The sequence below is a fragment of the Podarcis erhardii genome, assembly GCF_964252035.2.
Source record: "Podarcis erhardii genome assembly, chromosome: 1".
Taxonomy (NCBI): Eukaryota; Metazoa; Chordata; class Lepidosauria; order Squamata; family Lacertidae; genus Podarcis; species Podarcis erhardii.
The window spans coordinates 22702438-22728998 of NC_138497.1; the positions used below are offsets into that span (position 1 = coordinate 22702438).

The 26561-nt window shown below is 44.4% G+C and overlaps 1 protein-coding gene across 2 annotated transcripts; it reads right to left on the reverse strand.

Annotated features, from left to right (window-relative positions):
• Positions 1-2367: 2367 nt before the first annotated feature.
• CHGA (chromogranin A) lies at positions 2368-24995 on the reverse strand. 2 transcript variants are annotated; one of them, XM_081862493.1, is made up of 9 exons: positions 24751-24995; positions 23775-23821; positions 11867-11960; positions 11570-11638; positions 9690-9788; positions 7435-7992; positions 6276-6730; positions 4260-4370; positions 2368-2831 (listed from the first exon to the last, which is right to left on the reverse strand). In XM_081862493.1, exons 1-9 carry the CDS (start codon positions 24794-24796, stop codon positions 2748-2750), a joined length of 1563 nt encoding a protein of 520 aa, XP_081718619.1. In that variant the 5' UTR covers positions 24797-24995; the 3' UTR covers positions 2368-2747. The 2 variants fall into 2 exon arrangements, with proteins under 2 accessions (XP_081718619.1, XP_081718620.1); XM_081862494.1 differs by lacking the exon at positions 4260-4370 and having other exon boundaries at positions 24751-24991.
• Between the last annotated feature and the right edge of the window lie 1566 nt (positions 24996-26561).

Genomic DNA, 26561 nt, shown 5'->3' on the forward strand with positions numbered 1-26561 from the left:
CTTAACAGCATAATTGACTTATGGATGACTTGAAAATCAAACTCTTGAGTGTTTATTAATTCAGTTTAATTCCTGCCCTTAAAAAAAAAAAAAAGGCGGCAAAAGGGCTTGTCTTAATTTCTAATGAGCAAAGCTAGTGAAATTTCTGTGTGTTGGTGTGTGTGGTGGGGAGAGGAATCATGTCTTCCTTTTTAACATTTCACGTTTCTCTTCCCCTGCTTGCACAGTAACTTACTGATACAACATTTCAGGGTGTGAAGAGATTTGTGTAGTATCTGAACATTGCAAATATGTAAGTATAAAATAGTGACTTCTATATTTGAGGCTGTATATGAATGATAAGAGGTCTTCATCTCTTTTGTAAAGAAAAGAAAAGTCTGCTGTAAAAATGAAAATCTATGCTAGATGTATTTTTAAAATTATTTATTTCTTTAGATCCCTGCCTTCCTCAGTGTTTATAAACGTGGCTCAAGTGCACCCTTTCGAGTGAGATCCCCAATAAAGACCCCATTAAACTGGACTAATCTTTGCCAGTAATTGGGATTTCACATCTTTTGTTTGATGAATCAGGAATTGTTGTGGGTTTTGGTTTTTTAAGGCATGCTTGACATTCAGTGTTCCCAGTTCAAAGCTCGCCTCATTCGGGACCAGCTTCCTCCTCCTTCCAAGATTGCAAAAGAACATTCATAATTCTTTGCCACTTTCTGTAGTGTTAGCAAGTGTGAGTGTTGTGATTGTTATGTTCCCATTCACAAAATTACTTTCATTAAAAACTAAATGGTTTTGTATTTAATTTGAATATGTATATATTATATATACATACATGCATACATACATGTTAGATAGATAGATAGATAGATAGATAGATAGATAGATAGATAGATTAGATAAGATATAAGAAAAACATCTGGGCTTCTATAAAAACCAAAAATATTAGCTCCATGGCTTTTTTACATGTACTGCATGTCTGACATTCTTCTCAATAATAATATGGTGCTTCTCAACTCTTGCTTATGTTGTTGATTTCAATAGCAGTTTATCCCATTTTTGTCTTTATTTGCCAAACACCTGTGACAGATTTTTTTTTTTTTTAACGAGAGTAAAATGCACTTAAGTATCACCTGTTGTTTCTGTGTCTGCTTTGGGTACAACACTGTCCTTTTCCAAACACATGATTAAAATAAATGCCTTATTAAACCACCTTCTCCTGCACTCTTTTTAATGGTTCAAGATAGCTGGGTTGGGGTTCAGGACCTTGGTGAGATTTTATTCCATAAAACTGGTCTTTTTAAAAAAAGCACACAACTTTCATATCCAGATTTACAATCCCAGTGTAGTTTAAATTGCACATATTCTAACCTGCTGCTTTGTAGAGTTCCAGGTCCTGACTGGCCCGATATCCCATCCCAAAGAGCATTTCCTAGTAGGAGGACAAATCTTTCTTCCACTTGGGTAGCCCTTTCCTTTTGCCTGCTTCTCAGAGTCAGTTCATCACAAAGAGCTGGGCCTGCGTGGTGGAAGCGAAGCCTCTCCTCCTGACTCGCTCTCCAGGAACTGTGAACCGCCCTGAGACCACTGGGTATAGGGCGGTATATAAATTCAGTAAATAATAATAATATGAGGAGGCCATGGAGAGGCAACAAGATGCTCCCTTGCCGCCGCATCAGGACGAGCTGGGTCATCCTTCTCCCCGAGCTCAGCTGCAACACTGGCAGGGGAAATAGGGTCATTCTGGGATAAAATCAGAAGCCGGAATGGCAAGTCTAGTTTTCTCCCCATTTCTCCAACTGCACTTGGTGTGTGTGTGCATTTGCGCGCTAAAATAAACCTGCCTTGAACTGAGGATGAATGGCAATAGCACGGAGTACATTTGACATCAAATTTAATGGAAATGAACAGCACCCTTAACCACACCATGTACTGTGCCCATGTCTTGTATGCCCCACTCTTCATGAGATAATGCTAAACAACTGTGCCCCCACGATGATGTGCAGATCATGCACAGGATCTTGCCTTCTGAACGCAGCATACTTTTGTATTTTTATATTGTATTTCTTTTACTTATATTGTAAAAGAAATACAAGTACAATATATTTCACTCAAGTTGTCCCCGCCCCAGAAATCTACATAATTGAGAAGCACTGCTCTGGGGGTTCTTAGAATGCAGCTGTGAGAGACGAAGGAAGGAGCCCAACGTTGTGTGTTTATTTTCGTCCTTAATTTTTATATAGAATATATTGCAGTCAGAATTCTCATCTTTGAATCAAAAGATTAACAAGTTATTGCAAGTTCTTTTATCCAGTAAAACCTAACGGTACAAGTTAAACATTCTAGAAAGCTGTCATGGCTTTTTCTTTTTAAAAAAAGAAAAAAAGAAATGGACAAAAAGGAAAGGGAAAAAAGTAAGGTGGGAAATGACAAAACAATCCCCTTTAATCAACAGAAAATACATGAGTAAGCCATACTGCTTGTGATCCTGTAATCCAAAAGTTACAAGCCAGTAAAGCAAGCATGAAATCAAACAACAAGCAATTGTGAATGGAAAGCATGACTACCATAGAGAGAGAAATCGATGTTGTTGTTTTTTCTAGTGATAATTGGCTTCCTATGTAAAATGCACTTTCTCCATTATTATTACTTTCATCTTTTTAAAAAACAAAAACCACACACAGAGACATTAAATTGCAGTGTTTAAAGGGTGAGTTAAAATTTCTGGCTTCTTGCTTACGGCGTGTGTTATAAAAGTGTCAACCCCTTCGCAGGGCATGCAGCTTGTGGGCCACTTTCTCCAGCTCCGCTTCTATTGCTGCCAAACTCTCCAGTTCTTGGTCCTATAAAAGAAAAGTGGGGAAAGACACCACATGAAGGGTTATTTCAGGGCTGGAAGAAATTGCTCCACAGCTGTGAAACGCTGCAGACAGAACTATCTGCTTTTAGAGTGGCTCTAAAGACTTTGAAAAAAATATATAAGAATGTATTTTGCAATGGACTGCCCTTTTTTTTTGCTGGATTCTTGGGTTTTACATGCACTTATTGCACAAGTAGTTTGCTTGTTTTTATTAAGTCTGTATCCTTTTTATAAACCACTGTGTAACTATTTTAATTTAATTAAACATTTTAACTTAATTATTAAAAATATTTGATTTAATATAATTTATTATAACAAATTAATACATTAATTTAATTTAAATACTTAAAATTTTAAAAAAATTAAATGGGACGGGGAATGAACTGAAAGGCCTGCTCTTTGATATACTCAGCATTAGATTAAATCTGGAGTCAGCCATCGGCAGAACCAATAGTGCATGTCATTCTCGCCTATGTCGGATCTTTATCCTGCCTGGTCTTATGAGCTACTGTGCCTGCACTTGATATAACAAGAATGGGGAACTTGCAACCCTCCAGGTGTTATTGGACTCCACCTCCCAATATTCCCAATCAGCATGGCCAATAGTCAAGGATGATGGGAATTGTTATCCAACAGCATTGGAGGATCACAGGTTCCCCATGCCTGAACAACAGCAATGGTATTATTTAAAAAACAGCCCTAAATATTATCCTATGTCTCTGGATAATATCAGTGAGTTGGCTAGAAATATATGTTAGCTGCTGAGGAACTTAACCCTACCCATTTAACGAAAGTGCTTAGAATCTCCTGGAGAGCAGCCAGTTAATGTAACCGGAAGGAAGACTTTGTAGCATCACAGGAGACACTTTGTTTGTGGAACAAAATGGCCATTTTCTGTTCTTTTGCAAGAACATTCGAAGAAGTGTGAATTTCAAAAAGTTAGCTGTGTAAGGTGAACTGCGCCAAATTTCTCCATCTCTACTAAGTCTCTCTTCCAAATGTCCCGCGGTCCTGGTGAAAATCCAAACGCCTAGAGAGAAAACAGCCGCTGTCGCATGCCGTGCATTAAGCACAATGAGTATTTTGACACCAAGGTCGCTCGCAGCATCTCACGACACCACTTGCACCCCTAAGGTGGCTGAGAAGTTTACCCTGACAAAGAGATGTGTGCCATGTGGTCTCAGATGATTGTAAAACAGGAGAGAGCGCTGAAAACAATCAAGGGTTGCAAAATGTTTTGCCGTGAGTTGCAAGCCAGGTAACTGGTGTTAATGTATTTGTGTGTGTGTGTGTGTGTGTGTGTGTACACACGCTTCTCTTATGTGTTTGAACAATCTCACTGGTAGCACATTTCTTTCTCCTCCTAACGAACAAGGGCAGGTGTGCTGTTCTTTCCCCACCCCTCCCTTACTTTTTGCTGAGCTGGCGATGAGGGCTTTTGCTCTGCTACTGGCACCTGAGCAACCGTCGTCATGGTTTTCTGGTGGCCTCCCTGGTGTCTCATCAGTGTCTTGGCAATTCCCTGAAAACACAGTGATTTGTGTGTATGTGTGTGCATGCACTTGAAAGGAACAAACTGAAATCCTGAACAACAAGGCAGTGTGGAGCTGCGGATCAGTCACGGGGAACTTTGAACCTTCCAGATGTTGATGAACAACAACTCACATCAGCCACAGCAAGCATGGAGTGATGGGTGTTGCCATTTGGCAACATCTGGGGAGAGGCCAAAGATTCCCCACATCTGCTGTAGATGGAAGAAAGGGAATAGCCTCTCAGTTTGTGGCCAAGTAAGTTGGCCTGTTTCTGCTGGCTATTAGGGATCCCAGTTATCAGACGCAAAGCAATACAAAGGGAGCTCAGGTACCTTCTTTGCAGAAGAGATTTTAGGGATACAGTTTGCCATGCAAGGATGAGATACACCAGTTGAGGCTCCTTCCTGGCATTCAATCAGGCTACAGTAGAAGCAGAAAGGGGCTCGCAGGGCTTTTGCATGGGCTTTGTTAAGAGACCAGCAACTTTTGGGTCCTCTCTTCGATCCCTTTTCAAAGATTTGGTCATTGAAAGCCGGTCATTGCAAGAATTCTCTAACAAGTGTTCCCATCCTCCCTTTACTTTGGTAAAGGTAAAGGGACCCCTGACCATTAGGTCCAGTTGCAGACGACTCTGGGGTTGCGGCACTCATCTCGCTTTACTGGCCGAGGGAGCCAGCGTACAGCTTCCGGGTCATGTGGCCAGCATGACTAAGCCGCTTCTGGCAAACCAGAGCAGCACACGGAAACACCGTTTACCTTCCCGCCGGAGTGGTACCTATTTATCTACTTGCACTTTGACGTGCTTTCAAACTGCTAGGTTGGCAGGAGCTGGGACCGAGCAACGGGAGCTCACCCCATCACGGGGATTCGAACTGCCGACCTTCTGATCAGCAAGTCCTAGGCTCTGTGGTTTAACCCACAGCGCCACCCGCATTTCCTTTGGAGTCACACCTTTTTGGTTGTAAACCTGAGTGCAGGGACTGTCTTATTGTTGGCATTTTTAAGCTACTCTGGCTGAAAGGAAAGGTAAAGATGCTTAAAATCAATTGATCAGTGTTGCACTTTCAGAAACCTCAATTCTGTACTGCTGAAGGTACAGGAGAACAGGCCCCCACTTCTACTAGGGATGCAGCTCTGACCAAAGGGAGATGAGAAGGTTTGGGAAATAGGGAGTTTGAGGAAGACACCTCCAGAGTCAGGGGCAATGTGCCTCTCAGTACCAGTTGCCGGGGGTCACACATGCTTCAGGTCCTGTTTGTTGGCTTCCCATAGGCAACTGGTTGGCCACTTTGAGAAATAAATAAGCCTTTGGCCTAAACCAGCAGGCCCTTATGTTCTTGCTCTGGCAGGCTTTTTTGCCTGCTAAGTATCTACTGCAAAGGTGAAGTATTTCTTCTGTTGCAATTTTTTATGTTTCATATATCTTTAAAGATAAATGTATCTTTAACTGTACTTTATGACATAACGATTTTAAATTGTGGAGGGCCGCCTTCCAGGATAGCTCATAGGCACCAAAAGCCCTAGGTAGAAATGCATATGAGTATTTGTAAATAAAGTACGTGCTCCCATGAGTCTCCCAGGAAGTGTCTTCTCCAAAGGAAGCCCAGGCCCAAGTAGCACTGCCCCTGGAGTGTGTGATAAAATAGCTATTGCAAAAAGCAATTTCCTTTGCCAGAAAGCTCACTCCATCCTCTTCTAGAACTCAACACAGCCAGATGGCATATACACAAAAATCCTGGGAACTATAGTTTACTTCCCCCCCCCAAAGAGCTATAATTCCCAGTACCCTTAAATGACACTTCCCAGAATTCTTTGGGGCAAGCCATGTGCTTCAGTCACATGGTGTGTATGCAGCCCCATTCTCAGACTGGTCATTGCAGATAGGGTAATCTTACCTCTGTTCTCCTGTTAGCGCTTCCTTCTTCATCCTTCTTTTCCTCAGGCAGAGTGGTGAGTGGGAAGGCTCCTTCACTGCTCTCCCCTTTGGAATGATGCTTCTGCGCTCTCCTCATGTCCTCTTCAGAGGTACGGAAGTCCTGCTTGCGGGATCTGAGAGCCAGTTTCATGGACCTGTCTGGGTCTTCGTTGCTTTCGCTTTCCTCCGCCCTCTTCGTAGTGCTCAGTTGTTTAGCCAGCTCATCCATTTTGTTCCATCTCTTGGCATCTTCTAAACCTTTGGAGGGGTCCTCTTCCACTTCCTCACTTTCAGCATCCCTGGCGCGGGAGGTGTCCTCATCCTGCATTGTTTCATCTCGAGATGTGTGATGCCTTCCTCCCTTTGTACTACGGAATTTCTCTTGTTCTTCTGAAGGCTGTCCATCCTGATCAAACTCATTAGCATCTTGGTTATCTAAAAGGAAATTGAACAAAATGAACGTAGTTTAATGGTTTGCTTTGGCTAAATAAAATGCAGGTGACTATACTGATTATGGAGCCTCCCTAAAGACCTTTCTGAAGGTTGGCTGTTGTCCTTCATCTCCTTCATCTCCATGTCTAGCAACCAACACATCTTAGGGTAGGAAAAGGAAGGAGCTCTGCCCCATTTCACACGCCTGAAAGGAATGGGTCGAGAGCGGATATAGACCTAGAGCAGAGAGCACAAACAGCCCAGCTCTTCCATTCAAATCCCCTCCATTACTTGAGTGTTTGGGTGATTTACTTGAAAGATTTAATGGTGTTTCCTTCCAGTTAAGTGCACTTAGGATTGAAGAACAGGGGAACAGTCTTCCCTGCCACTGCTAGAAGCATCCAAACATATAGGGCATTATCCAACCAACTCATTCCGTCAGTGCAAGGATTTCAGCTCATGCAATGGAACTTTCCCCCCTTCCTCTCTCCACACTCTCCCCAAATCTACTCTGGGGGGTTGGGGAAAGGGAGATGGGGGAGGTCCCATGGCACGAGTAGAAATCCTTGCCCTAATGAAACAAGTTAACTTGGATACTGCCCATCAGTAAAATAGATCATCCAAGTATTGAAGCTCAAAGTGGTGATGACTGCAACATCAGACAGTAAGTCAAATGAGGGGACATGGGTTTAAGCTGATAAACATACCATCTTCCCTTTGATCATCCTTGTCCTCTGAGCTGGTAGGACGTTCCTCTTCAGAGGCATCTCTTTCTTCTTCATCATCCTCTTCTTCCCCATCCTTCTCTTCCTCTTCTTCCTCCTCCTCTTCCTCCTCAGCCTGGTCTCTGACACTGTCCTCTCCTTCCTCTTCGCTTTCCTCCTGGCTGTTTTTGGAAATGTGCCCCTTTTCCTCCCCCTCCACCCCCACCACCTCATCGTCTTCCTTTCTCTCTTCATCTTCTTCACGCTCTTGGCGTCTCTGCTGAGGGGCCTCATCGTCTTGGGCCTCATCGTGGATGTGATTGTCTACTGTGTTGTCCCAGGGCAGTCCTTCATTCTCACCAACCTCGTTGCCGTCAAATCCCGCCGCATTCTCCTTTTGCTCTTCAGAGTCAACATCTCTAGCCCTCGTCTCCCTTTCTTCTACGCTGTTCCTCTCCTCTTCTTTTGAAACATCGCTTTCGCTGTTCTTCTGACTTCTCTCTGCCTCCAGCTCGGCAAAGGAGGCTGTGGGCTCCTCGTCAGGGGTCCCCTCTGACAGATCTGAGAGGCGAAATGGTAGAGTTAAGGGGGAATTGGGCTGTGCTACAAAATGCACAGTAGAAATCGGCCCCAGTTCATAACCAAACCCTTGAATGTTTCATGTGAGTCAAGCAGTTGCACTTACTTTACTGGGGCAAAGGGTCTTTCCCCACAATGTGGAACAGTGTTGTTGGTTTTGCCAATTAATTTTAATTGATTTTCAAAAAAACCCCCAACAAATTAATAACAAATGAATTCAAATTTAAAAGTTGACTTCCCACCCCTTTCCATATGTTTATTTTCTCTCCTTTGCTGCTCACAACAAAATACTTTTTCCTAATTTCTATTGCTTTTCCATCCTTTTTCAATTTCCATTGGTTGTGCATGCAGTTCCTGCTTAGACTTTTGTTTAACTATAACATTTTCCAAGTTGTTCAAGTAGAGTTATTCTTCCTTTATCTATCCATATAAATCATTGATCATAATTTCAAATCATATTTCCTCTGATAAAACTCATTCATTTTGCCTTTTTGCATTAACAATAACAATTATACAATATTCTTTAACTCTAGCATTCTATTCAGACTTCATAAACCTCACCAACTCCCGGGAAGTCTCCTGATCTACCTTGTTATGCAATTTCCTTTGAACAAAACAAACCTTGACGATATCCAGTTTCCCAGGCTCGAATGGTTTTTGTTAGGGACTCTGAAAGAGTCTGCTAAGTTCTTCCAAGAAACATTGCTGGGCAGCAGGTGTGTAGGGGTGGGGAACCTCAAACGCAGGGGCCAAATGTGGACATCCAAGTCTCTCTAACTGGCCCTTTGAGTTCTCCCCAGGCCACACCCCTCACTGCATCACACCCTGGGTATTTTTGCCTGGCTGGAATCTGTCATCGGACTCTGATAATGACTCTCGCTTGCATGGATGGAGGATAGAGAGGAGAGTGGGAGTGGGTGTGTGTGTAGAAAATAGCCAACTGCAAAGGTAGAATTAACTGATTGCCACATCATGAGTACAGGGCCCAGATTTATTTTTTATTAATTATTATTATTTTGACAAAGTAATAATATAAATAAATAGGAATAAATATGTGCACCTCACCACCGAGACCATTCCATTGTAATTATCCAACCTCCCAAAATTTCAATACCTCTTGCGATGGTCTGACCCCTTTCCCTTTTAACAGTACAAATTCTACAAACACCCTCCATATCTCCTCAAAATCATTTCCCCTGCATATTCCCTGTTTTACCTTAATGGTACATGTTAATTCATCATTAATATCTATTTATGTGGTTTGCACTGACTTATGTGTGGGTTAAGCTGGTAAAGTAAAAGGTAGAGGACCCCTGGACAGTTAAGTCCAGTCAAAGCTGACTATGGGGTTGCGACGCTCATCTCACTTTCAGGCTGAGGGAGCCGGCGTTTGTCCACAGACAGCTTTCTGGGTCATGTGGCCAGTATGACTAAACCGCTTCTGGTGCAGCAGGACACCGTGATGGAAACCAGAGTCACGGAAACGCTGTTTACCTTCCTGCTACAGCGGTACCTATTTATCTACTTGCACTGCCATGCTTTTGAACTGCTAGGTTGGCAGGAGCTGGGACAGAGCAACAGGAGCTCACTCCATCGCACAGATTTGAACCATCGACCTTCTGATCAGCAAGCCCAAGAGGCTCAGTGGTTTAGACCACAGCGCCACCCGCGTCCCTGACCTCTTTCCATGTTCCTGTTGCTTTGGCTTTCAAGGACCTCAGAAAGCTCATCTTCAAAGCCGCTGCTTTTCTTCTGCTGCTCTGTCCTTTCGCTTGCTCCTGTTTTTTTGCACACACAGAAGTTTTAATGAAGGGGAGATGGGGATAGGAAAGAGAGAGAGAAGGAAATCAACACTTGGCATCTCTCCTCTTTTAAAATTCAAACTATTTCAAGTGCATTCATTCTCCTTGCAACAATACGGGAAAAACCTGTTGTCTAAAAGCATTCCCCTCCCCCCCCCCCGGAACAAAATGCATGTTACGTTAATCATAGAACTGTAGCATTGGAAGGAATTCCGAGGGTCATCTAATCCAACCCCCTGTCTTAGGAATCTTTTGGTTAGCCAGTGGGCATCTTTTTTCCCCTTTCAAAATAGCAGCCATGGTGGGCGAGGTGGATTGGGAAGGAGATTTAACCATTCCCCTCCTTGCAGTCACACACACAGCATGGCTCTGAAGCTGCTATTTGCACCAGGAGGCAAATAGCAGTGGGATGGGGAACAGACTTCCATTGGGGCTGCGATGCTCCCACCCATGGCAGCTAGTGTGTGTGTGCGCGTGTGTGTGTGTGCTTGTGTGTGTGTGTAAAGGTAAAAAGGTAAAGGACCCCTGGACAGTTAAGTCTAGACAAAGGCAACTATAGGGTTGCAGTGCTAATCTCGCTTTCAGGCCGAGGGAGCCGGCATTTGTCCACAGACAGCTTTCCGGGTCATGTGACCAGGATGACAAAACTGCTTCTGGTGCAATGGAACACTGTGTCATAAGCCAGAGCACATGGAAACGCCATTTACCTTCCCCCCACAGCGGTAACTATTTATCTACTTGCACTGGCGTGCTTTCGAACTGCTAGATTGGCAGAAGCTGGGACAGAGCAATGGGAGCTCACTCCATTGCAGGGATTCAAACCGCCGACCTTCTGATAGGCAAGTCCAAGAGGCTCAGTGGTTTAGACCACAGCACCACCTGCTTTGCATATTTTATAACATAAGAAGAGCCTGCTGACTCAGCCCAATGGCCTATCTAGTCCAGCATCCCAGGTCTCAGCTACATTTGCAAAGAAAAAGGGCTTTATATGTGTTGTTTATGCATTCTAACACTGTGACACCAGATGGCGCTGTGGGGTTCCATTTTTGCTAACCCGTTTCTCATACAATGCTTGTAAGGTGGACCTGAGCACACACAAATGCAACAGGCTTTCACTGAATGTCTAGGGTAGCCTTTGCAACATGCTAAGGGCTACAAATCAGGAAGCCCTGGGCTGAAATGTGCCTTCTGCAGAACGGCTAGCTGAGAAAGTTTTTTTATGCCATTGGGAGCATAGCCATTTTTGCAAAGGCTGTCTGTAGACAGAACTGTGTGTACTCCTCACACATAACTGACCAATAGCCCTAACTCCAGGGCAAGCTAAACCCTGTGTCAAATAACATGAAATGATGTGATAGGAATAGATAATGCAACTCCCTTATTCTGCACAATTCACTCTCTCTCACTTTTTCTTAATTATTTCCATTTGGGTAAAATACAAGAAGAGTTTGGATTTGATATCCCGCTTTATCACTACCTGAAGGAGTCTCAAAGCGGCTAACAGTCTCCTTTCCCTTCCTCCCCCACAACAAACACTCTGTGAGGTGAGTAGGACTGAGAGACTTCAGAGAAGTGTGACTGGCCCAAGGTCACCCAGCAGCTGCATGTGGAGGAGCGGAGACACAAACCCGGTTCCCCAGATTACGAGACTACTGCTCTTAACCACTACACCACACTGGCCACACTACACCACAGAAGCTGTGCATGCCTCTTAAGTGAAAGACTGGGCACTCCCCATGATTCCAGCTAAACTGTACCTTGGACTGCAATCTCCTGAAGCTCCTTTAGTAAGTTTTGATGGCGAAGAATGGAAAGGATTCTTTCATCTGCAAAGAAGAAGAAGAAGAAGCTTGTCAGGGAAGCCTGCCAAAGCCAAGGCGAGCTGGCGTACTCATCATAGCTCCATTAGCACATGGGCTGGTTGAGGTTATCTTTTTGGTTTTTGTTTAAAAAATAATCCATTATGGCAGCCCATTAAAAAAGAACACACAATTTAATTTTATAATATTAACACATTGGACTTTTCATTAGCAAGGGAGAAAATGACTCTGTACCTCCTTGAAGAGTTTCTAGGCATTCCTGGCTGATTGGGAGTGGATTTGGCTTTGACACTATGTCAGAAATGACCTCGACAATGCAGTTCATCACCTGGAGAAACAAAAATATATTGGTTTACATCCCACCCTTCTGCCAAGGAACTCAGGACGCTCTGGACGTGGTTCTCCTTCCCTCCCCCCATTTCATCCTCGCAGAGAGGTTCATGGCTGAGTGGGGATATGAACCCAGGTCTCCTCAGCACTAATACAACACTCCAACTATGCATAGGGACCTTGTGATGTCCCTCTGGATCTTGTTGGACTCCAACTCCCATCAGCCCCATGCAGCATGGCCAATGGACAGGGATGATGGGAACTGTAGTTCAACAACATCTGGAGGGCTGCAGGTATATGGAATAGGGAAACTTGTATGGTTCCACATGTAGTCCGGCTGCATACACATGACATTATATTCTACAGTCAACACATGCTGAGATCTTGTTTCTTTTCTTTTTTTATATAATTTTTATAAAATTTTCTGTTTTACAATTTAAAATACTCATTTTGACATCCTTAAGATATCAGTGACTTCCCTTCTTCTCTTTCATTCTACATATCACAAATCCCTGCATATTTTACACAAACGATACCATTCACTATTACATTATTACACCCATCGTAACTTATTTACGCTGTTGAATTTATCTTAATGCAGCCAGCGTTTTCAGCTGTACACAGTTACTTCCCATATATTCAATAAACGTTTTCAAATCTTCTCTAAATGTATGTTCATCTTTTTCTCTTATTCTATATGTTAAGTCTGCAAGCTGTGCGTATTCTGTCAACTTAAGTTGCCACTCTTCTCTGAGATCTTGTTTCTTTTACCCAGTCCACACACAATCTGGACCTAAAGCACATTTTGTGTCCCTGAAAAGCATTTCCCCCACAAACTAGCTTCAGTCTGAAAATCAAAGCTTGGTGCCTATTGGCTCTGCATGACACACACACACACACACACACACACACACACACACACACCACCAGTGTGTCCATTTGAAACCAGACGGAGCTACTCTCAGCAATGGCGTGGGTGGGTGCACCCATGCCTGCACAATGATGTTGTGGATGGCTGTGCACCAAGATCTAGTCCCAGACTTATGTACAGGCTGAGCAGGCTGCAGCCCAGGGCCTGATAAATGAGCAAGCCCTTAACCTCTTGCCAAAAAATAAAAATTAAACTGGCAGATTTTACTATCTAGACCAGGGGTCGGCAAGGTTTACCTCGCCTGGGCTGGTTCACTCCAGCAGAGATCCCTCTGTGGACCGGATCGTGCGTGTGCCTGAGCGCACGCGCTCACGATTTCCGGCATCTGTGTCTGTGCAGGCGCAATTTCTGGCGCTGTGGAAGCGACTCCCTGCACTGCGCCAGTTTAGCGCAGCGCACGGGGACTCGCTAAACGGGCGGCTTGGTTCAGGGAGAGCTTGTGGGCTGGTTAAATGACCCCCTTGGGCTGCTTGTGGCCCATGGGCCTTAGGCTGCATACCCGTGATCTAGACCCAGTTGCTTAGTAATAGTAAAGAAGAGAACTAAGTTTTGTTTTTTTGTGGTCAGATGCTTTTAAGTTTAGGCCCCCCAGGTTTGCATAGCCTCAGGGACTCCAGTTGCTTAATCCGGGCCTGCCAAGATTGTAATTTCCATTTCCTTCTTCATTCGCCATGGGCACATGCAGGGTGAGAAAGGCAGGAATAACCTAATGAAGGGGAAATCCTGGAGCTGACAGAATGCTTACATACCACTGCTTTGGACCCAACCCCCTAGTAGCAGCCTAAGCTGCTGCTAGCATCACTTAGCAAGATAACCAAGCCTTAATAATAATAAAGCAATAAATGTCAACATTGTACTCTGCCTTTCAATGCAAAAGAGTCACACTGATGGGAGTCCAAAACTGCCCACGGGCACCAGGTTCGGGAAGATGGGCTAAAAGCCCTGAACACTTTATCCTGTCCTTGCTGAGCACCACATATCACAATTTATCAATCATGCACAAGAGGGATTAATAGCACTGGAATATTTATGCCCTGTTTTTTTAAGTCTATGCAGAGGAGCATTTCTCAATTTAGGCTGCCAGCCTATACAGATTTACTTGAGAACAGGACCCATTGAGCTCAATGGCACTACTCCCAAGTATATTGGCATAGGATTGTATTCCTAATCATATACGATAAGCAATAATTCACATTGACTCTCATAAACGGCAGGGTGTGTTTGTGATATTGGTGTTAGTTTAAAGTTATTGCAAAGCAACCTTCTTTTCTAGAAGCAGAACACTTTTAAAAACTCATCAGCAGCAGGGTGTTCCAAATTTAAACCTCCCACAAGCTGCTGCAACACAAAACTAGACAATCACAGCTGCCCTTTAAATTTAAATGTGTGGGCAATTGAGTCCCAGTTGCCAATAACTTCCCTTCATCAAGCCTTGTCCAAATGTTTGTGGTTTGTAAGTGACTAACCCTTAACATCCCCGTAGAAAATTGCTTTCCCCATAATGACATTTCAGATGAAAAGGAATTTGGAAATATAACCACATGGGAAGGAACCCTTTTGCTCTCATGGTCTTCCAGCTTTCGAACCTAGTGCTGACTTAAAACACACACACACACACACACACACACACACACACACACAAATACCCATCTTTTGCAACAACCTGCACCTCTTTTAAAACAACCCACAAATAAAAGAAATTGTTGTTTGACTTCAACATTGGTGAGCCCCAGGCAGCATAGTCAATGGTCAGGGACAATGAGAGTTGCAGCCCAAAAACATCTGGAGGACCACAAGTTCCCCATCCCTGTTTTATTGGATCTTACTGGCATTTGCCTTTATTGCGTTGGGTGCTGTTTTAGTTCTTTATATTGTTTTGTGTATCCTTCTGCAGAACAGCTGCTGACCTGATGTCAGGGACTGGCAGGACACTGAGGGGTAGTGGCTGGATTCTGAGGAGTGGGCCCTGTGAGAAGGGGGGTTGGAGACCAACTTGAAGAAGGGATCAATGATCTGGGGAAGCCTGTAGCAGCCAGGAGTTAAGAGTCAGAGGCAGGAGAAGCTGCAGGATTGCAAAGTGAAGAACAGGTGGAGGGAGGGAGAGGTCAAGCTAGGGTAGAGCCCAGGGCTTCCATACTTCCTCCTTCTGCTTCTACCTCTCTTGCTCCACTGTCTCCCAGAACCAGAAGAGAGAGGTGCAGAAGGTTCCCTGCAGGCAGAGTCTTCACTTGCTTGCGTGGAGCTCAGATCAGGGAGATACTTAAGCCAAGGCCAGGGGCCTCTCTGTTGTGGCAACTGCCTCATCGGGTGCATACCTACGAGTGGCTGAGAGACGAAGGACTGATGGACCTGCCTTTCCCTAACTTGTAAGTGTGCTTTTGACAATGAAGAGTTAATTCCGCACTCTGGGCCTGCTAGCGCTGTGACACCCTGCAATCCTATGGCTCCCTGGGAAGTTACTTGAGGATGCATCTCATGGTGGGAAGGGCCAGGGGAAGATGTGGATCCAAAGGACCCATAGCCATCTCTGACGCCTGAGCTGCTCCCAAACCAGGGAGGAAAACACATCAGCCCAGGAGCATGGGATAAGGAGAAAGAAACCACTTTGGTTCTCTTCCTCTTCCAAACCTTAGAACTGCCTCCTCCTCCCAGTTGCAGCACTGCCACCAGCCTCCTTGCAGTGTGGATGTTTTATTCATTGATAAATAATGTGCACTTCATTACATCATTTGCTCAAGGTTGCTTTTACAGCCATTAAAATAGATTTGTAAAAAATAAAAATAAATTCACAGTTCATTAAAAAAAACCAATGCACCACTTAAGCAATTTCAAGCAGCAGCAGATAGATTAATGACAGCACCATTGTTCTCCAAAGCCATGAGCAAAGAAAAAGAAAAGGTGTGTGCTTTATACTTCTTCCTGAAGCCAAATGGGAAGTTTCACTGATCTGTTGGGTACTAATTCTGTAGTCTTACTGCAGAACAGGCCATGCTCCAACCCATGTGCTGATCTTATCTCCCTGATAAAGGTAACCCAGAGCATGATCATAGAAACATAGAATTGTATATTTGGAAGGGACCACTAGGATCATCTAGTCCAACCCCCTTAAACACAAGAATCTTTTGCCCAACATGGTCCTGAATCCACAACCCTAAGATTAAGAGCTTCATGCTCTTCCCACTGAGCTTTCCCAGTATCAATAAAGGGGGACACATAACAAATATGTTCTTCATTCTTGTTTTGCACATTTCACATGGCACCGCATATCATATTATTCTACTAGTTCTTCCTAAAGACCAATGCTTTGATTTTACATTCTTCAGAGTTTTTAAAGACTAACTAATTTATTGATGCATAAGCTTTCATAGGCATCACATCCCACAGGCAAACAATGAACCCCCTTCTTCCAGGTTAAAGAGCACAATGAATGTTGGAGAAAACATAGTCTCAGGGCCAAGAGCGACTTGCCTGCTGGAAGACTTGCTCTAGTTGAGGGGAAGAATGTCAATCCTGCATGCAAATATTCTAATTTGGGGCACCATTTTGGAATTCTGCTATGTGACAAATTGCTGTGCACTTTGGGTTAGCAACTGTTGGTCCTTGAGTCAATTCCAGCTCTCAAGGCTCCCCCTCCCACAGTGATGAGGGAATCTGTGGTTCTTCAGATGTTGTTAGACTACAAGTCCCATCATCCCTGACCATTGGTCATGCTGGCTAAGGCTGATGGGAGTCCAGCAACATCTGGAGAACCAGAGGTTGCCCTACCGCTGCTCAATCAGTTGCTAAAGGCAAGACAGCTGTGCAGAGGGACTCCCACAATTGGATCTAGACCAAATTAGTCCCACTGAAATCAATTGGGCTTATGTGAATAATGACTTACTCAAATCACATTGATTTCAGTGGGATTCAAGTGTGACTTCGTCTGGATCCAATGCACTGTGGAGAGAGGATTTCTGACACATTAGTCCCACTCCTGCTAGATGCGGGGAATATCTGGATCATTTGCAGCAGCTTGGGGGTGAGGTGTCCAACAAGAACAGGAAAGGGACAGGTATGATGAGCTACATCTGCAATATCTTTTGTCACTCTGAGAAGACCAGAGGTCCTTGACTGCTCTGGCTGGGAATGTGACAAGCCTTTATTTGCTAACGACACATTAGGATGACACATGGCACAACTGCACATAAAACCATGGATGTGTGTGTGTGTGTGTGCTGATCTACTGATCTGTGACATATTTTATGCTTATTTTATCAGTGACATTTTATTGTTGGTTTTATGCTGTTCACTACCCTGCAATTTCCCCCTTAATGTTGGTGCTATAAAATGTTCACAGACACACAAAAGATAATGCATTTGTGTTCCTATATGGGCAGGTATGTGAGCATTATGCGCACGTTTGAAGAAGTGGGTGTTTGAAAGATGTGTTTTCATAGCAGTGCTTTATTTATTCACATTTATCACTGGCCTTTCTGCAAGCGCCTGAGGTTTTACATAAGGAACAAAACAATAATAGAACTAATTAAAAATATTAAAATGGCATACACCCCTCAGCACTTAGTCATAGCAAGCATAAGCAAGCAAAAGAAGAAAAATGAGCAGCGTTAACTGTTAAAAGAATGGGAAAACAGAAAGGTTTCAGCCTTTGCCTAAAGGAAAATCATCCTTGAGCCTGCTAAGCCTAATTGGGGATTTTATTTCACAGTCGAGGGACCACCACTGAGAAAGCCCAGCCTAACTGTGGGCTGGGAGGAAATAGGATCTGGAGAATGGACTCCTCAGGGGACCTTTAAACACAAGAAATGTTGCCTGTACTTAAACCCTATAGGACTGAGATAGGGGAACCTCTATTCTTCCAAGTGCTGTTGGACTTCCAACTATTATCAGCCAGCAGCCAGCCTGGTCAATAGTCAAGGATGATAGAGGCAACATATGGAAGGCCAAAGGTCTTAATGGGCAACAACGCGGCAGTTAGTGTGTTGGTGACTCTACAGGGGGCACTGAATAAAGGAATGGGTAGTTTCAGTTGAAGTGAGGCTGAATAGATTTTTTTTTAAAGGCTGTGTTTTCTTCACTCTGACTGAATTGCCTTTCAGCTATGCAGGAGATTTGAGGGTCAGGGAATAATGGATTTTACGGGAGACCTGCTTCATAGTTCACCCATTGGATGTATGGTGGGAAGGATATGCTTACTGTGGGCATCCCGGGGGCATCTGGTTGGCCACGGTGGGAGAGGATGCTGGCCTAGATAGTCCTATGGTTAGATTCTGCAGGATCCTTTTTATGGCCCTATGGGGCTCGGCCTAGAAACATGTTGTGGATGCTAGAGCTCAACCCTGAAATAGCTAAAAGCCATAAAACGATGCCTCTCTGATCATGAGCTGTCTGCTTTGTGGGATGTTGCTGTATGACTTTCTGCAAGCACCTAAGGGTCTGGTGCAGCCAGCTGGAGGGTGTTAGGCACTTAAGAACCAGGTCATAGGCTCCGATACAAATTTGTACGTGCTAATGGAAGTGTACAGATGCAAGGTTGGGCTTCTGAGCAAAACAAGATGATGGATCGCTGGGATCCCACCAGCATTTCATTGGCAGCAAGCTGAGCCACACTCTGCAAGCTGCAACAGCAGCACTTTTTCTTTTTTAAAAAGAGAGGGAAGATCCACGGCATCTGTGGCCAGTGCAAGAGACCTGGGATTTGGGTCTCCTGGGCCACAGCTCATACTCACGCGGTTGGGGTTAGAGGAAGGGGCATAGCTCAGTGGTAGAGCATCTGCTTCCTAGGTTCCCACGTTCAGTCCTCAGCATCTCTCTATGCAGGTCTGGGTACACCAGTGGTGGCATAGCTAGACTAGGTCCTGGGTTCAAATCCCCATTAAGCCACGAAGCCTATTGGGTGACCTTGCCTCTTATCCTAACCTACCTCACAGGGTTGTTGTGGGGATTAAATGAGTAGGAGGAGAAAAAAACCTTGAGCTCCTTGGGGAAAGGTGGGCTGTAAATGCAAACAACAACAACAACAACTCAGGCAGTTCCTTGCCTGAGACTTTTGGAGAGTCGCTGCCGTACAATATGGAGTTGGGTTATATTCCTGGATTAGTCTCAGGAATATAAGCAGGCAGGAAGGCAGTGAGAATACCATGTCGTCTTGTGGGCAGGGGACAAGTGGAGGCAATTGGAAGGCTGTCAAGCAGGACATTTCCCTATAGCAAGTATTTCATTAGAGTGATTTCCCCTAATTTTATCCAAGCCAGGTATGTTGTCCCAACATACAGGAGAAAGAAGCAGACTCATAGGAGGTTTAGAATAGCATATAAAGATGCTGGGTGGGGTCCTTTTGAAGTACAGTGGTACCTCGGGTTACATATGCTTCAGGTTACATACGCTTCAGGTTACGGACTCCGCTAACCCAGAAATAGTACCTCGGGTTAAGAACTTTGCTTCAGGATGAGAACAGAAAATTGTGCTCCGGCGGCAGCAGGAGGCCCCATTAGCTAAAGTGGTGCTTCAGTTTAAGAACAGTTTCAGGTTAAGAACAGACCTCTGGAACGAATTAAGTACTTAACCCGAGGTACCACTGTATAGTCAACTACAGTAAAGTAGAGATTTTTTGAGGGGAGATGATGGACATTGGCAGGACCAGTTTAAGCCACTGGCACAGCTAAAAGGAAGAGCTAAGTTGCACCCTTTCCTGTTTTATTTGAAGGATACATACAGAATAAGGCTAGAGTAAGACTAATGACCCTTCCTTCTGAGATGTGCTGCCCAAAGCAGCTGCTTCTTGTTCTTCTGTGTTATGCCTGGCACTGCAGATTGGTGAATTATATGATGGGTACCTGGTGGGGGGGAATCAATGTGTGTGATGCTGGCAGTTTTTGTAATGGAAGTAGGCTAACTTCATAGCTCACAGCATTGACCTTCTCACATTGTCAGCAATGCTGGATGGCCGAAGTCAGCAGGAGGTGCTGTGGTCGGGGTGGGGGCGGGGGTGGGGCGGAATTGAGTTCTGACTTGGTGGCTTGCAGAGGGAAGCAAACCGTTCTGCAAAGGCTTAATGGGAAACAGTGCTGTTAGTAATTCTTTTATCTTATTTTATAGCATGCTCATTGTGCAGAGAGCTTTGCAAGGCTTACAGCTTATGGATGGAGGGGGGTTATTACTTTGCTTTGCTTTTGTTTTAACTATTTAAATTGAGCTTTTATCCTGTATTTTTATCTTTGGATTTGAGATCTTTGGATGAAGGGCAGTATATAAATTTAATAAGGAAGACAAAGTAGAAGAAGAGGAGGAGGAGGAGGAGGAGGAGGAGGAGGAAGAGACTCAAAAGTAAATCCTTAAACGGGGCTTACTTCTATGTAACAATGTGGGCTTCTATGTAACAATGTGGGCTATGTAACAATCTTTAAGTTGTGGATTGCTGTTATTTCTGTTTGACACATGGGCATTGGTAATCTTGAAATGAGCATTGACTTGCTATTATAGGCTGAATCAGTGCAAAGCAAGATGTACAGTGCTTAGTATCCCCTGAAATCAATGGGACAAGTTTGTCATGGCTTAACCTGAGTCCAAATCAATGGGAACTAAATTCAGCTAACTTAATCTGGATTATACCCTATATTTATATGATGCTCTTCCTTCATGGGGCTGAGATTTCTTTGCATATGGTCCTCAATCCAGCATGCATATGCTGAAGCCTGGTCATATCAACACAGACAGCACTGGGCATAATTCTGACTGGACTGCAAGCCTGGAAGTTTCTCATACAAACACAGCTCAGGGCCCAAACTTCCTTATATTCAGCAACAGAACCATCTTCTTGGCCTTTAGATTATTCTCTTCGCCATTCCAGTCTTTGCACCCAGTTCTACAGTTCTAGCATTTTAATTCCAAGCCACTGACTACTGCTCAGGGGTGCTGTGGTGCAAATGGTACCATCAAACATTTAAGGAAGGCTTTTCAACAGAGATTCATATAATTGCAGATATAAAAGCACTTGTGGATGGTGGTAGGGAGAGGGAATTTGTGGTCTTATTAGAGTTTTCTCAAACAGCCGCAGCCAAGTATTCTGTACAGTACGGTGCCTCCAAAAGTGCTGATGTGCTCTCTTCTAATGAAAATGTTGCAAAATTGCAGTGATTTGAGCCAGCATGGGGGCCCCAGACAAAAGTGAAATTACATCAACCCCCTACCCCAAGATATTTGGAAGCCTCCAAAACTGCCGCTGGGCATAAAGAGAGTTCCAAACAAAATCTCCCAGCTGGCAGAGAGAGGGGACAGTGCAGCATTTCTTAAAGCACATGGGCTGAAAGGTAATTGTGTTTTTGGGAGAGATTATGGATAATTAGCAAAGCTGGCAAAAAGCTTTTTTCCCCCATCCACGCAAAAATGGAAAGGTCTCTTGTAGCAGATTTCAGTAAAAGATGGAGTCAAGGCATGTAAGCTCAACTCCATTAGCAAGGGAAGCCAATTTAGGTAAATTTAAAGTGGGCAGCATTTTTTTAAAAAAAGGTTGCATAAAGAAACATTGTAGTAGGGAATTTTGACTGCAGATTTCCAGGTGATATACAAGTGCACACAAACACACAAAGCCCTGAACAGCCAGGAACCCAAAAACCTGAGAGAATCCCTTTCCCCATACCAACCTCTCTAGTCTTTAGGATCAGCTAGTCCAACCCTCCTGGGGTGTCCCTGTGAGCAGCATTCAAAACTCCCATTGTTCTAGTCACATTTTGCAACAGGGAATTTCATTAGCGTGAGCAGTTTCTGAGCTGTGGGTGCAGTACTGTGCCTAAGATTTCAGGTTAAAACTGCAGAGTGGAAGGAAAGGAGGACCTTTTTCTGCCTCCCCACTTCCAGCTACTCTCTGAAGACTGGAGAAGAGACCCTCTTAAGAATATTAGAGGGGTAGGCAGGGGAAGGACTAGATTATGTGAAAAATGAACATAAGATTTTAGCTGCAGTTCATCCATTTTCAGCTTTGTATTCTTGCATGCCTGAGCACTCCATTGTGGCACCCATAACCTAGCTCCTAGCTTTCATATCTCAGTTTCTAACACTGCCTGTGAGGGCTCAACAGTGCAGGGGTTTGTAGGAAGACTTTTTCAATGGCAGCTCCAAAACTGGATTTTGCCACTGTGGCGTGTCTTGCCTTAGAGCTGTGCTCTTTTAGAAGGAAGGTGAAGATGTATCTCTTCTGCCAAGCTTTTGGGGGCAAAGAGGTGTGATTTGTTGAGGTCAGTTTGTATTGTACCCCTTGCTCCCCCCCCTCTTATTTATCAGTTTATGCTGTGCTTAATTTGCTCTGAAATAATTTATTTTAGAAATACGAATCGCTGCATTTTTAAAAATAATTTGTGCACCACCTTTTGGCCATGTGATGAAGGGCTATAGAAGTATATAAATAAATATAAATATAGGGATAGTAGGCAGCAGATACAGCAACGACTGCTGTGTTAGTCCCAAGATGTACAAAGTCAGTCTTAGGCTTAACCATTTGCCCCTTTACCCATGACAAACTACAGTGTGTCAGGGGCTGAGGCAGAGCACTAATCAATAGTTTGTAAAATACCACTGTGCAAAATAGACAAATACTCTGTCCCAGCACAGATCTATATACGGAAATGCACTGTGCATCCACACTGTGGGAGGCCACCAGATGTGAACCACCAATTCCTTTCCCCACCTGCACTGTTGAGGATGTGCTTCCATGCCCACTCCCTCAGCCCTCTGGCTCTGCACACACACACCCCATGCATGCATTTGACTTTGAAAATAAAGGCATGAAAGGGGCATCAAGCCCAAGGTCCAAATGATGCCTCCCCAGTCCCACCAGTCCTGTAGATACATAAACCAGACCACAGTAGGCCATAAAGGAAGGTACATATTATACAAGGTAAAGTGGCCTCAGTATGGTACTTTTTTCATTTCCTGTAACATATTTCTCCCAATCAAATTTGTATCTTACTACTTTTACAGCTCAATGTGTCTACATGGATAGGTGATAGAATGGATTGATGGAATTAATGAATTCCCAGTCTGTCTGTTTTCCCATAATCATATTGCTACACAAGTACTGGGTAGAATTCACTGGGATCTTAATAATTTCCATGCCACCCATTGGCAGCCCTGTAGCAAAACCCTCATCCAACCATTTCTTCAAATGTGGATTTACAATATTTCAATTGTAACCCACTTCGTACAGCATATACGCTTACCCACTGATTATCTGAGCCTTGATATTGATCTCTTAAGCTCCTGGCATAATAATACACTTGTGTAATGTTCGTTTTGGTTTGGTTTTGCCTCACTTTAGACAGTCCATCAGTCTTAATGACAACTTTCAAGTATGTTACCCAGTAACACTTAAGCCCTTTAACAGCAGGGAGTTAAGTTTAGTCCACAATGGGCTTATGCAGGATATAATTGGAAAGCTAATTCACTAACCTTTCAGATACTCAAGAGGGGCACCTACAGCTGCTATTAAACAGTGATGAAATTACGCACGTCTTTGTTGTCTTGCTTTTAATCACATGCAAAAAGTGGGAAGGAGCAGAAACTAGGGCAAGGAAATGACTTTTTAGAAGGACTGTTTCCTACATTTCCAAGCAACATGCCTGGGTTTACGCCCAGAGGGGATTTGCAGCCAATATTTGCTCCATATTTTTTAGGTACAAAAAAAGCACACACGAATCTTGGATATATACCTAAAAATGTAACATGTTAAGTGGCCTCCACAAGAGACAATTGATTGCTTCATCTTATTCATTTCAAGCTACTATATATTGTGGAATCTTTTAAACAGACAAGACAGGACACTGCCCCATAGTTCTGCTTAAACAATATTCCTGATTTATTTATTTTTACCATTTTGTTTTTGCAACTCACCTTTGTGTCATCTTTAGTCGCTGGGTTTGTTACTGGAAGTGAAAGTACTGCAAGAGAGAAAGGGAGAGAAAGGAAAGATATTACATGTTCTCTGGAATAGTTCCAGCCAGCTGGCCCATGGCATGCAAAACTCAGCCAATGCAAGCCAGATGGGGAAGAGAGAGCGATTGGCACAAATATATTCTGCTAGGATAATAAGTCACAAAACAGTGCATGAAATCCAGCATCGCAAGATTGCTCCACTTTGGGGCTTAAAAACAGAGAGAAGTGGTTGATTCCTGAGCACAATTGCTCAAATAGACATCCAAAGTGAAGGCTAAGTGGACTGCAGCAATGATTGCGTGCTGGGGGGGGGGGGGTTAGATCTGCAACAAATCATTCAGAAGTAGGTTGCAGAATCTTTCTTTTCACCATCCTGAGTCTGAGTAAGCTGGTTGGTGGTTTGTTTAGGTTGTTCATGGGTGCAAACAGATAAGAGGAAGCGTATGGGTAGGAAGCTCAGGAGTGAAAGGAGGAGGAAGGAACGGGTTTTTTTGGTTAAAAACACAAAGAAATTGCAGGACGGAATTTTTATTTTTAGAAGGGGAAGAAACCAAACAGACTCAAAATGGGTCGACTGGGCTTCAAAAAGTTTGCTAGCGTAAAATGACCTTGTGGATCAAGTCAGATTCGCGAGGCTCTCGCAGGAGTTCAATGAAGTCTCTTGACTCAGAGAACTGCGTGGTACCCCCAAGCCAAGTCTCCCCTCTTCCAAAAACAAGGCAACTCCCCGTCCTCCTGGAGCAGCTCCTCCATCTTGCGTCCACGGTAGCCGGACGGGGCCAGCAAGCCAAAGACCGCGCCTCACCGCGCCTCTGTCCTTGGTGCTGAAATGAACCGCCGCTGCGGACAGCGGTCCCCGGGCAAGTTCCACACGGCAGAGGAACTGCGGGCAACGGACGGAGCCAGCCCACCCACCGCTGCCTCGGAGGCTTACCTTGCGCTGTGAGGAGAAGAACAGCAAGCAATACTGTGCGGGTCATGACGCTGGCAAAACGGGCTGCAGCGCCGAAGGATGGCTAGAGGAGATCTCTCTTGCCTTTATTGCTGACGGCCGGGCTTTAGAGGTAGCAGCTGGCGGAGGGGGACTCTGGCATCGGGCGAGAGCTGAGCCGGGAGGCAGATTAATCACCCCGTCCCCTTCCCTTCCCTAGATCCTCTTCCTTCTCTAATGCTGATGATCCCCGACGGGGCACTGCAGCAGCAACCTCATTTATATAGGGCCCCCCTCCCATCTCATCCCCTCCCTTCTGTCTCTTCCCCCTCCCCTCCGGAAACGGCGTCAGGAGGAAGCCATCTCTCCCTCCCAGGAAGGGTACGTCCCAGATCTCCTTGGCTAGGGATTGCAGAGCCGATGCGCGGCTAAGCTACTCTTTCTGAGCTTGCCCGCTTAGAGCGGGAACCTGGCTAGCTTAGTAAAAGCCCTGCTGCTGCTCCTGTCGGACAGCGCTCGGCTCCAGTAAGAGAGGCGTATGCCAGCTCCTCCTTTTTCACACTCTGCAAGCTGTTTTAGAGAAGGCACAAATGCGCCCAGTCGAAATGCTCACTGCTGGCAGGTAACCTATGGCGCAGCGTAGGCTCCAAAGAAAGGGAGGGAGCGAGCGAGCGAGCGAGCGAGCGGTGCAGGGGCACCAATTATGGTGGGCTGTCATGTTCTTCAGAGCAGTTAGAGATCTAGTGATTGAGAGGTGTCAAAAGAAGATGAAAAAAGAGATGACCACAGCAGATAAACCCTTAAAAGTTCAAGGGAGTACTTTTCGGTAATCTAATGTTGACTCTGCTCTAAGATTCGCCTCTGAAGCTGGCTGTGGATCTTGAGTCCTCCTAAAATCTTTCCTCCCCCCCCCCCCCCACATCTGAAATGGCACTCCTGTTAGATTAGGGACACACAACTGTAACCACTAAATTGTGTTTTCACAGACATTTAGGACCCAACTACATGTTGCACACAAGCACAAAAATCCTAATAACTGCTTTCCATCTTCACACTCACTTCTGGAACATTACAGATGTAGAAGCTCATTTGGATGCGGGGGATGGGGTGGGGGTTTGAAGAGGTGGAAGGATGGTTAAGTGCTCCCATCGCCTGCCCCTGTAATTTATCCATTTCAAATTGCCCCCTAAAGCTTTGTTGTTTTTTTCTCCCAAGAAAAAGGAGGCAGAAAGCTTCTGTACTTTTAGGGCCACTTTACAGGAAAAACAGGGCTCCTCAAATGTCAACCAGTGTCTTTTCTTACTGTGGAAGGAGGGGTGAAGGTATGCAAACACACTAGAAAACTTCTATGGAGCTGAAATTGGACAAGAGCTAATTCAGACATGCATGTTTGCTTATTCCTTTACTTATTTTCAACAGCTGTCTCCTTCTTTCCTATAAAAGAAAAATAAATCAAGGTAGCAAACAACGTGATAGGAAATTAGAACAATATCAAACAATAAAATGCATGCAATTAGGCTAAAACTACAATAAACTCCAAGTCAATATGCTGGAGTGGGAACCTGGTCATCATAAGGAGTGTTGTGGTGATGATGAACTTCCTTTCTTGTCGTCAACCATCAGAACATCAGAAAGCCCCCATCCTGTGGGGCTACTTATGATGGAGGGGAAACAGGGCCCTAGAGCAGTGTTTTTCAACCACTGTTCCGTGGCACACTAGTGTGCCGCGAGATGTTGCCTGGTGTGCCGTGGGAAAAATTGAAAAATTCGAAAGATTTAAAAATAAAGTATTTTATAATTTTTCATATTTCTGT

Coding starts and splice junctions, on each gene's coding strand:
- CHGA (XM_081862493.1), bottom strand. CDS start 24,796: ATGACCCGCACAGTATTGCTTGCTGTTCTTCTCCTCACAGCGCAAG. Junction 11,639..11,866: donor CCTAGAAACTCTTCAAGGAG/GTACAGAGTCAT, acceptor TCTTCTTTGCAG/ATGAAAGAATCCTTTCCATT. Junction 6,731..7,434: donor GGATGATCAAAGGGAAGATG/GTATGTTTATCA, acceptor ATTTCCTTTTAG/ATAACCAAGATGCTAATGAG.